This window comes from Bolinopsis microptera, chromosome 7, assembly GCF_026151205.1.
Source record: "Bolinopsis microptera isolate Bmic1 chromosome 7, MBARI_Bmic_1.0, whole genome shotgun sequence".
Classification (NCBI taxonomy): Eukaryota; Metazoa; Ctenophora; class Tentaculata; order Lobata; family Bolinopsidae; genus Bolinopsis; species Bolinopsis microptera.
In genome coordinates, this window is record NC_087078.1 from 8845542 (window position 1) to 8857753 (window position 12212).

Below are 12212 nucleotides of genomic sequence, written 5' to 3' on the forward strand. Positions count from 1 at the left end.
TTAAGTGTAAATAATTTAGTCGAAGGCCAAGACTTGTAATGCTACTTGGGGGTAGTAAGCTCGGTTTAAATTTTGGTCCTTCTTTGTCTTACAACTTATAATCTCAGTTGACAACATGGCTGATGTTTGACTACAATAAACACGTGATGCCCATATGGATGAGCTTGTGTTTGACTACCGGAGAATCAAACGAGTGAACGTTTTAAAAATATGTTCCGTTTTTAATGTTACAAAATACATGATATTACTTCAAACAATTGCCAGGTTATTCAACGAAATTGCATCTGAAATTCAGTCTTCTGAGTTCTGAGGTCAATATTTACAATTAAATAATATCAAATATTTTGGTTTAGAACTCATTAATGATGTCACTCCGGAATAAGTTCATCAAACAATGTGATGCCAACAAAGACATTTAACATTGGTTGATTGGTTCTATTAAGTCAGCGATAATAATTAATATCTTTAGTCAGCAGTATGAACTATGAATTTAATAATTGTTAAAAACAACTTGATAAAATATTTTAAGTCATACTAATAACGAGGCAAACAACTGAAGGCTCAACAAAATACAATTAATTATCAACAACAATTTATAAATTAACGTATAAAATAAAACATCAGTTTTTCTCGTGAGATCGCTGATAGAAGACGAAGGAGACGGCTGTATCCCAGGCTGAGTGTAAAGCAAAGTCCTTTATTTTGTGTTTACTTGTAGTGTGATTCCACTGTGCCACCTGAAATGTACCGTTATTTGTAAGTTAAGTTAAAGCCCATATACCCTGAATATTGGCTTTAATCTTACTGGATATGGTATTATCCATTCACACAAGCCAGATTATTGTTAATTCCCATAATTCTTTTTTTCTGAAGTAAGTGAATAATAATTTAAAGAGCAGTACTACAATAAACACGTGATGCCAATATAAGGGTATATGACTATCCGAGCAGTACTACAATAAACACGTGATGCCCATATAAGGGTATATGACTAACCGAGCAGGTGGTGTCAGCTTCCTCAGGAGGTGCTTTAGTCTGGATATTGTTAATACACCTCTTACATTGCAGTCTGGAGGGAATGGTATTAGAAACATAGAGAGAGTGATATAAAGAGGAATTGATACAAATTAAGACGGAAAAGAACACATAGCTAGTAACTGCATTATACCACTACTGTGTGGCAATGATGAGCGAATAATCAATTGTGTTTTAACATTAACAATTTAGATAAAGGATGTTATCATTGATTCTATTGTTGAACTTTTGCGGAGATATTATAACAACTAACTTATCGTGAGTATCGCTGAGAGTATCTGTCTTGAGGTTGAACAGTTCCCTGAGTTCCGAGAGAGAAAAGTGTCGCTCAACATTCTCTTCACAGTCCACCACCGCACTGCTCAAACTCTGTAACACAAGGTCAGCATTCAACAGCGTGAATTTTCCCCGTTTTTATTTTGTAGTTGACAATTAACATTTATTTAGTTATTTGGTATTTTATTTAATTGTTCATGTAATCGGATGTGGTGTTCACGAAAAAAGTGTCTTAATTGAGTTTCGAGCTGAGATTGCCCTTCAGTTGCGCTATAAATCCAGGAACAACACTGATCGTTAAGCAACGATTAAAGTAACCAAAGTAATTAGTAACCATAGTAACGACCCTAACCTTCTTATGAGTCTGTCTCTGAAATATCTTCTCCTCGATAGTTCCCGTAGTCAGCAGTCTGTATATAAATACAGGTTTCTTCTGTCCGTCCCTCCAGACCCGTGCCATAGCCTGCTCATCATTGGCTGGGTTCCAGTCAGGGTCAAACATCACCAGTCTGTTAGCTCCTGTTAGTTATATAATTAGTCTAACATCACCAGTCTGTTAGCTCCTGTTAGTTATATAATTAGTCAAACATCACCAGTCTGTTAGCTCCTGTTAGTTATATAATTAGTCAAACATCACCAGTCTGTTAGCTCCTGTTAGTTATATAATTAGTCAAACATCACCAGTCTGTTAGCTCCTGTTAGTTATATAATTAGTCAAACATCACCAGTCTGTTAGCTCCTGTGTTTTGGTTAAAATCAGATTTATTCTACTTGCTGTTATCATATAACTGTAGATTAGGCAGTAGTAGGGTTTACTACTTACAGAATTAAATTCTGGCTTGTTTAGTCCTTCACAGCGAAGGTGGTTCAATCAATTATTTATTAGGTTTATATTGTGTTTTGCCACAGTATGTAGAATTCTATTCTATACCTATCAGGTCCAACCCACACGTAACCTAGTAACCTAGTAACCTAGTTACCTAGTAGCCTAGTAGCCTAGCAACCTAGTAACATAGTAACCTAGTTACCTAGTAACATAGTACATAGTAACCTAGTAACCTAGTAACCTAGTAACCTAGTAACCTAGTAACATAGTAACATAGTAACCTAGTAAACCAGTAACCTAGTAGCCTAGTAACCATAATAACTTAGTAACCATACCTATTAGGTTGAGACCACACCCTCCTGCTTTGCTGCTCAACATGAACAGGAAGTCCTTACTGTCAGGGTCATTGAACTTGTCTACTATCTTCATACGCTTCTTAGCGGTCATTGAGCCGTCCAGACGTACAAACTGGTACCTGTAGGAGTGTGTAATATTAAGAGGTGGATGAAGTGTTATTGTAGATCTCACAATATTATAAATATATCAATAAAGTGTTATATAGCGTTGGAACAGAGTCAATATATTTAATGTTGCCATAGGATGAAAAGTCCCCATTCATCGCAGCCCGCTAGTTTCACTGCCTTCTAATACTGAAGAGCCATAATATTAAACGTGTAGTGAGGGATAATTTAGTAAACATAGTAGCGTACCCTCGGAGACGAGCCAGATGTTCGAACACGTCCAGAGTTTGGGTATAGTTGGAGACCAGGACAAACCTATCATCAGTCCGGGACTTGGTGGACGCTAAAATACAGTCCAGCACTGCCAGCTTACCTGAAATAAGGACGTTAAAATACAGTCCAGCACTGCCAGCTTACCTGAAATTAGGACGTTACAATACAGTCCAGCACAGTTTTGAGTTGCTCCCGTTGTTTTACTCGCCGTACAGTCTCTCAATCCTCCAAAGACCAAGAGCCGCGGTAGTGATGTTATAAAACAGTATAAACAATATAAACAACATGTCATGTTCACATCTCAGTAATACTGAACAAAAACTTAATGTCATTTGTCGCATAGTTGTTTGAGGTTGAATCTCTCAATATAAACAAGAAACTAAAACCGACAAATAATAGGACTGATATAGAAATAACTCATCGGTCTATTCACCTTCTCTCAATATATAAAATGATAAAATATTAACGTTCTGTTCAACTTCAAAGGAGTGTTCCTCTATCACTGGAGACAGCAACAGTTGACTCCCACCAACAGGTGCCCCATTAACTGTTACTTCAAAGACATTACAGAGGAACACAATGGGGAAGCTAGTCCAGAAACTGGGGTCACGTTGAAGAATGACAGAGTGAGTAAATAGAAACCACCTGCTTAGTGCTTACAACAAACCACCCCGTACGATAAAGTAGACGTCTCTAAGTTAACATCCCCAAACAGTTACCTTTCATTTCTACTATATACTGCGATCAGTAATCTCTCATTTCGTCTATATAAATTGCAATCAGTAACCTCTCATTTCTACTATACTGCAATAATGTTGCCGCTCAGTTTGCTACTCGTACTACTACCACTAGTGTCAGGGGATCTACAAGATCTACCAGTGTGGCCTAAACAGTTCAGATGGTCCTACTCTGGTGTCCCTGCTGGTTACAGCTGTGTTAAGATAACAGAACCCTCCGATCCGGATACCTGGGAGGACAACTACTTCTGCTGGGAGAAACACTGTGCCAACCCAGGTAGAGTCCAATACTGATTAACTACGGAGTTTGGGAGAAAGGAAACAGCTGTATTACCGAAATATTCACTTAATGATTTCCTGTCTTTCAACTTTATCTACCTTACCTTGGAAGTTCTTTTCGCCTGCTTTATTTTCTGTAATACTTCAAATAAACCCTTCATTTTGAATGAAATGTTCCCTGACTTTATCTGCCTTACCTTGGAAGTTCCTGTCAATTTCCTTAATTTTAACCCTTCATTTTACATCAGGTTTCCAGTGGAGCTACTCCGGGAAGATAAGCGGAATGCGCTGCACCCAAATAGTGGAACCCTCAGATCCCCACACGTGGGCGGACAACTACCTGTGTGTACCTAGCAACACTAACTATCACTTCACCTGGGCTCACAGTGGGGGTATGATGCAGAGTGGGAGCAGTTGTGTGCAGTGGCTGGAACCTAGTGATAAGCATACTTGGGAGGATAACTACCTGTGTGGTAATACAGGGGCTGGACCGAGTTATGATGATATATCCGAGTAATGACGGGGCCTACTTAGTAACCATAGTAACGACCCTAAAATTTACTGTCCTACTTAGTACTTATTAGACTTGCTAGTTTAACATTTAGGATTTTTGCTGGGAAATGGTTCATTCTTTCACTTGTTTCTCTGATCGATATTACGGTTATCTCATACGTTCATTGGGACAATAACGCAGTAACATTTTTGATTTTTAAATAAAATAATATCGAAATCTAATGAAAATGCAAAACTACATAAGTCTTTATCGATAGATTACGACCAACCTCAGTACAGTAGTGAACGTGAAGTCAGGTATAGTGGTCAGAAAATGATAAGAGAGAAATGAACGATGAAAAATAAATACATCAACAAACAAACAAACATACAAACAGCAGCACAAACCAGATAGTATAGGTTGGAGTTTTCTGATGGTACAGTTTCCAAGGTGATCCAGAGCATCTTCCCACCCGGGAGCCCGTTCTTCGGCCTTCTCTCTGATTAGCGCTGGGTCTGGGGTTTATAGTAGTTATAGTAGAGTCAAACTATGTGAAATAATTCATTGAGTAGTCGAAATAAAATCGGTTAGTAGGCTAAATCTAAATGAAGTGAATTGACTTGGTAAGAATGATAAACCAACTTTTCAAACTTAGGTGAAAAGTTATCAACATCTACATTCTCAACAATGGACCCAACAACTACTAGTACAAGTGCTAACTCACAGTGCTAAGTGCTAAGTGCTAAGTGCTAAGTGCTAAGTGCTAAGTGCTGAGTGCTAAGTGCTAAGTGCTAAGTGCTAAGTGCTTAGTGCTAAGTGCTAAGTACTAAGTGTTAAGTGCTAAGTGCTAAGTGCTGAGTGCTAAGTGATAAGTGCTAATTGCTGAGTGATAAGTACTAAGTGCTAAGTGCAAAGTGCAAAGTGCAAAGTGCAAAGTGCTAAGTGCTAAGTGCTAAGTACTAAGTGCTAAGTGCTAAGTGCTAAGTGCTAAGTGCTGAGTGCTAAGTGCTAAGTGCTAAGTGCTAAGTGCTAAGTACTGAGTGTTAAGTGCTAAGTGCTAAGTGCTAAGTGCTAAGTGCTAAGTGCTAATTGCTGAGTGATAAGTACTAAGTGCTAAGTGCAAAGTGCAAAGTGCAAAGTGCAAAGTGCAAAGTGCTAAGGGCTAAGTGCTAAGTGCTAAGTACTAAGTACTGAGTGTTAAGTGCTAAGTGCTAAGTGCTAAGTGCTAAGTGCTAATTGCTGAGTGATAAGTACTAAGTGCTAAGTGCAAAGTGCAAAGTGCAAAGTGCTAAGTGCTAAGTGCTAACTCACAGTTACAAAGCTTCTTGAGATTAGTGATAGAAGAGAGAGCCCCAACTGCTGCCTTCTTGTTATCAGCCAGAGCTGCTCGAGTAGTTTTAGAGTTAACAAAGGATGTGTAGATAGCTGATTGTAGGGGAGAGGGCCGACAGCATACTACTTGTTCTATTTTTATTGGGAGGTACTTTGATAGGATAGCTGCTGTTCTTCTGATGATACACCTGTGTGGATATATGATATTGTTGATATAGTAAATTAAACATGAATATCTCTCTAACATTCTGTGAAAATTATGGTTTTTGTAAAACAGAAAATGGGCCTTCGTGCAGTATTACCTGGTTTCGTCAATTACTGGTACAAGGACGGTATCCCCCCAGCAAGTACTAAGTCTGGCTTTTATTTACATAAAATATTGACAGTACACAGTATCATTGTAAAGAACGCACTCATTTTAATGCATAAATTGAAAAACTTTCCTAATCTAGTACCATTGTCTCTCAAGAAAACAATTCCCAAAAGCGCACCATTATTTAATACTAACACGGATTCTATCCTCACTACACAATGGTCAGAAAAGTATGGTCAACACCCCTACAACAACTCAGTATTTTTTAAAGGTCCATTATTAGCAATAAACCGATATAATGTTGCAGCAACTTCCCCGCCTAGTCTATTTAACCTGAACATTTACAAAACTTGTATAAAAACTATGCTCATCGATCAGCAAAATGAAAACATCGAAGACGAATGGCCTAATTTCATGTTATTTTGTATAACAGGACTAAGAAAATCAAAGCGTAACATAAACCAAAATGCCGATAATAACCTTGTCTCTACATCTTAGATTATATGCACACACTTGCATCACTCAATAAACGTCGCATATCTCATCATTTACACTGCCAACATTGGACATTCTTTTTTATCGCCGCGTATTTCAAATCAAGTTACAAATTCTACAAATTTTGAAGTGCTCAGTCTTGTTTTACTGTTTTTAATCTTTACCTATTAACCATTAGAAAATTAAACTTTAAGTTATAAACCTTCATTGCATACTTTACCGGTAGAGTCTAAATTGAATAGTTTGAGATTTCCTTAACATTTTATATTTATGCATGTGCCCCACGGGGATGATTTTCTTATTACCATTGATATTATATATATTTTTTGAGTAAACATTGGCTGGTACCACGGGCCAGTCCCCAACAACAAAAAATGGTCCCATTTATTTTGTTCCTGACTTAAAAACATTTTTTTTTTTAAATTTTCATATTTACTACATAAATATGAAAATTTGAAAAATAACGAAGTTGAAGACGTTTAAAAAAGACCGATCATAATAATCTCAGAATAATAACCTGTTTACTAGAGCGAGCAGCTCTTTCAGCATCGCCTCCCCCCTCTCCTTTTCCTTGTCAGACGCAAACGAGTCACGTGACTTTAAGATGGGGTTCTCGAACTTCCTCCTGAAGTCTGCTATAGACCCCAACATTCCTTCGTTGACAAAGTGCACTAGACTGAAGTACTCAAGCAGGTCGTTCTGTATAGGGGTGCCGGAGAGGAGGACTCTACGTTTGCAGTTCAGCTTGTTCAGAGCTACGTAGGTTTGGGAGTCACAGTTCTTTAGACGGTGCCCTTCGTCACAGATTATCAGACCGATTGGACCTGAAGTTGGGAGAAGTAAATAATAAAGTTGGTTCGGACAACTTAATTACATGTATGGTACTAGGAAGTTGTACAGGTACGTAAGGAGTGCGTTTACCTTTGAGCAGGGCAGTGATGTGAAGTCTGAGAGTCTCATAAGACAGGATCAGTATCGGATACACAACTCTCCGAGAGGTGACAAAGTTAGCCAAGTCATCATCTATCTTCTGTTTGGAACCGGAGTCAATGGCGAGGGGGGTGATGCGCCCTTTCAGCCATTTGTAGTACTCGTTATACCAATTCTGTAATTATATCAGACTATTAACAACTCAAATGTAAGTATTGGAATTTTGAACTTAAAATTCGTGCTAAGTATGCTATGATTGATATGCTATGATATCTATTAACAATGATTTTACAAAGAATAACGTACCTTTACAAGAGAGGAAGGACACACAATAACAACCCTATCAATAACAGGTTTACATTCCGGTCCCTGTTTCAAGAGAGTCCACGAGAGGGCGACACACTGCAGTGTCTTACCCAGTCCCATCTCATCAGCCATTATACAACCGTAATTATCAGGTGCTGTAATACCGGTCACACAGCGGTACATAAACCGTACTCCCTGGGTTAAACAGTTTCATGGACTAAAAGCCTACCCTGGTGAGCAAGTCTGAAATATCTATCTGAGAAACAAAATTAAAAATAGCAGAGTGGTTTATAACCAACCTCCCGTTGATGAGGTCTCAGAATGTCTCCCAAAATCGGATCTACAACAACATGGACCTCGTCTTTAGCATCTTCTGGAGGTTTGTAGAGGACTAGAGCATTTGGGGCATCAGGGTCGTGCAAAGAGACCTTCACGCCAGCCTTACGGAGCCCTAGAGATTTGCGGTACCCGCCTAAAAAGCAAGCATGTGATATTAATGTTTCAAATCTTCAAATGAAGGATATAAATGGTTGTGCGCGCTTTTGACATTGACTAACGTCACGCAACTTTGTCTCTGCGCGTTACAAAAACAACAAATTCATGGCAAACTTTCACGTGTCGCACACGTTACACAAAATAAGCAAGTCTTGTTCCTCGACTTACTTGCAACGTAGTTTGGTATTGGGATTTGAAATGGCTTTGAAAGCAGATTCTTGATAAGGTCCTCCTGAAGATGTTTTAAAGTAGATGGTTATCGTATCAGGGATATTGAGAACACTAACTATAAAATCAAGAACGGCAAGCGGCAGTGTTAATTCAGTAACCGCAACAGAATAATAATTAATATGTGAATACAAAATATGTGAATACAGAATACACAACTTACATGAGCAGAGTAAGATTCATTATTCTCTTTGTCCTCCAGAAACTCTCCTTTACACCTCTGGAGACAATAATGATGTTGAATATTGTTGAAACCTCCAGCCTTAAATTATTGGATACCTCTGTAACCTAATTATTAGGATACTGGAATGACTCTACCACAGCGGGCTACAGTGTAAAGAAAGTATTTAATATCCTAGTTGTAACCTTGTAGACTTGAGATGAACATATTGTGTCGCTGTTGTTCCTCTTTACTGATTGGCTCGGCGCCAGACTCCGCCGCTAGTGAAGTAATATATATATAACAACATGTTAACAAACTTAAATAACAAAACAATATCCTGAGCAAAGACTGCAGTGTTTCTATTGAAATAAAAGATCTCAAATCTCATGTTAACAAACTTAAATAACAAAACGATAAAGTGAGTAGATAATTTCTCTATATTATATCTAAATACGGGATCTAAAATCTGAAGGAATAGGAAGAAGAAGTTAGAAGAGACCACGTAAACAAACTTACCATAACTTAAGAAGATAACAGCCGGTACTACATGACTGGATCTCTTTCAGCTCCCACTTCAGTTCTATTAGACTTGTTAGATTTACATCAGTTCATGGGCTATTCTGTGGAGGATAACTTTGTTAATCTGAACACTGAGTAGGGAAATCATGGAGGACATATAATACTTGAAACCGATGATTGTTTGAATTGAATAAAAGGGTTTTGTGTTCTAAGTAATAACAGAGTTCGAATATAAGGGTTAATTTCTGCTTCTTTACAGTCTGAACGGAGAAATCAAACAAGTGGATATAAAAATCAAATCTGTCAATCTATAAAACATCAAATAAGTATAAACTGAAATCAAGGACCATAAAACATTAATAAGTTAATCTATTTGCGTTTTAACATTCATAAATCATAAAGATATAAATGTAATTCATTTTATAATTGAAGCTTTGAAAAATCAAAACTCTGAGCAAAGTAGCCATTTCAAAACCCAATCACTACTAACGATCAAGACATTAAGCACAATCTCCAACTCTAAAAACCATAGGTCACTATCTCCGGAGGTATCTAACAGATACACTCAATCAAGATCATCAATTTTAACTTTACCCGTCATCATCCCATGAACAACATTCCACCAGGCTAGTGTCCCCAGGGAGGAACCCCCGTCCACAACTAGTGAGTGTCCGGTAATGTAGGGGGCAGTTAACATAAACACTACCGCTACTGCTACATCTTCTGGGGTTCCTAGCCGTCCTTGTGGTACCTGCAGAGTGGGGTTTAGTTACCAGGCACGTTACCATGGCAACAGGGGGGTTAGCATGGCAACACGGGGGTTACCATGGTAACACGGGGGTTTACCATGGCAACACGGGGGTTTACAATGGTAACACGGGGTTAGCATGGTAACAGGGGGGTTAGCATGGTAATAGGGGGGTTAGCATGGTAACAGGGGGGTTAGCATGGTAACAGGGGGGTTAGCATGGTAACAGGGGGGTTAGCATGGTAACAGGGGGGTAAGCATGGTAACAGGGGGGTTACCATGGTAACACGGGGGGTTAGCGGATCATTGAACTCATTGATCACGTGACATGTCACACATTTTGCATGTAAGATAATTGTTCTCTGATAAGAAAACATCCAGATGTTACAATTTTCTATTTTTCACCTGTTTCATAGCCTCTTTAAACATCTTGGGACCGAAAGGACCGTAGTTCTGAACTGCGGTATCAGAGTATATAATCCCGGGTATCACATTATTTACACTGATCCCATACTCGCCTGATGAAATGGTGGGAAGAGTTTTTAAGTTTGAGGAGGAAACCAAGAAAATAAGAAATTTTACAGTTCCAGGGAAAAAAACGATGAAAATATCACACAGAAGACAGATCATCAGTTAAAACAGAAATTTCTAAATCTCCAAACCGCCTGACTAGCGACTACTACCACCCCAACTAACCCCATTCAACAGCAAGTGTTTTAGCTAGAGCCTCTACTCCAGCTCTTGCAGAAACACTATGAGCAAACCCCGGCCAGCCCCCGTGTAGTTCCATCAGGATGTTAACAATAGATCCTCCGTTCTCTTTCATACACTGTTTAAATACGGACTGAGTGAGGAAGAAGGTACCCCGGAGGTTCGTGTTTACAACTGAAATTAAAATGAGTTAGCTCAAAATAATAACACCCTAGTAACACCCTAGTAACACCCTAGTAACACCCTAGTAACACCATAGTAACACCCTAGTAACACCCTAGTAATACGGACTGAGTGAGGAAGAAGGTACCCCGGAGGTTCGTGTTTACAACTGAAATTAAGAGGAGTTAGCTCAAAATAATAACACCCTAGTAACACCCTAGTAACACCATAGTAACACCCTAGCAACACCATAGTAACACCCTAGTAACACCCTAGTAATACGGACTGGGTGAGGAAGAAGGTACCCCGGAGGTTCGTGTTTACAACTGAAATTAAGAGAGTAGCTCACAGTAAGTCACTCTCACAATAGATTTGTCTTACAGATGAACAAGGAAGGTAAACAACAAACATTTAATCAGTCAAGGTATCTAAAACCTATCGCGAGAATACAACAATCACCAATATAAAACTGGATTCACACTAAGACAATAACGCTGTTTTCAGTTAAACCGAACACCATTCCCTCTCACCTGCATCCCAGCCGTTAGGAGAGATCATCTCAGCAGGCATTACAAACTGTCCTCCTCCGTTATTAACCAGATAGTCCACATTACCGTGAGATGTGATAAAGGAGTCTAACATTGCCTCTATCTGCTCATTCTTCCTAATGTCACATTGGTATGGGATCACTCTTCCTTCACTCTCCTGTTGTGAGTGATAAAATGAGGTTTTCTATAGCTGATATTCAGAAATGTCTGAGCTACTAACTATTTTTTGACATATAAACATATAATCATATAATCACATAATCACCAAATGATCAGTTACCATCGTTTAAATTAACTTTAACAATCTGAACATATAAATTCTAAACAGGGAGTCAGGGTATTTAAACCTTCTTACCTTGTACTTCTCGTTAAATTCCTGTGCAGCTGTTTCTACTTTCTGAAGTGACCGGGAGGCTATAGCAACTTTACAGCCTTTCTGTACTAACAGTTCCGTGATACCTTTACCAATACCTGCAACAGAAAATATTATACAGTGCTTAAGAAATAATATGTTCAACTAAAACAGACGTTATTCATACTGAATAGTAGAAATAAAAGAAATTCTAAAATTAATTACAGCTGCAGAATCTAACAAAAGATAGAAATGAAGTGATAGAGTCAGAGAGATAAAACGTTAAATGTTATCAAATAAAAAATAACTTAATTACCTGTACCACCTCCAGTCACAATAGCAGTTTTACCAACTAATGAAGAAAGTAACATGTTGCTCGGTTTTACTTCACCTTTACTTTAACGTTACTAGGAACAGGCAGATCTATTAGCTTTTGGCACATATTATTATGATATTAAGTGAGATTGCAGAGTTCGGTATTGGCGATCATGATGTGTGTTTAATGTCATGAACTGGTGAGTAAAGTGATA

The 12212-nt window shown here is 38.4% G+C and overlaps 2 protein-coding genes across 3 annotated transcripts; both read right to left on the reverse strand.

Annotated features, from left to right (window-relative positions):
- Positions 1-109: 109 nt before the first annotated feature.
- On the reverse strand, positions 110-9277 carry LOC134818517 (DNA repair and recombination protein RAD54-like). 2 transcript variants are annotated; one of them, XM_063828126.1, is made up of 16 exons: positions 9159-9277; positions 8846-8920; positions 8643-8699; positions 8420-8483; positions 8056-8228; positions 7757-7951; positions 7442-7625; positions 7038-7344; positions 5692-5900; positions 4788-4895; positions 2848-2971; positions 2473-2612; positions 1664-1830; positions 1289-1404; positions 997-1069; positions 110-737 (listed from the first exon to the last, which is right to left on the reverse strand). In XM_063828126.1, exons 1-16 carry the CDS (start codon positions 9159-9161, stop codon positions 621-623), a joined length of 2112 nt encoding a protein of 703 aa, XP_063684196.1. In that variant the 5' UTR covers positions 9162-9277; the 3' UTR covers positions 110-620. The 2 variants fall into 2 exon arrangements, with proteins under 2 accessions (XP_063684196.1, XP_063684197.1); XM_063828127.1 differs by having other exon boundaries at positions 205-737; positions 7757-7947; positions 8052-8228; positions 9159-9264.
- Positions 9278-9448: 171 nt separating this feature from the next.
- Positions 9449-12085, reverse strand: LOC134818296 (peroxisomal trans-2-enoyl-CoA reductase-like). The gene is made up of 6 exons (XM_063827790.1): positions 11999-12085; positions 11686-11801; positions 11313-11487; positions 10606-10794; positions 10315-10427; positions 9449-9912 (listed from the first exon to the last, which is right to left on the reverse strand). Exons 1-6 carry the CDS (start codon positions 12051-12053, stop codon positions 9727-9729), a joined length of 834 nt encoding a protein of 277 aa, XP_063683860.1. The 5' UTR covers positions 12054-12085; the 3' UTR covers positions 9449-9726.
- Between the last annotated feature and the right edge of the window lie 127 nt (positions 12086-12212).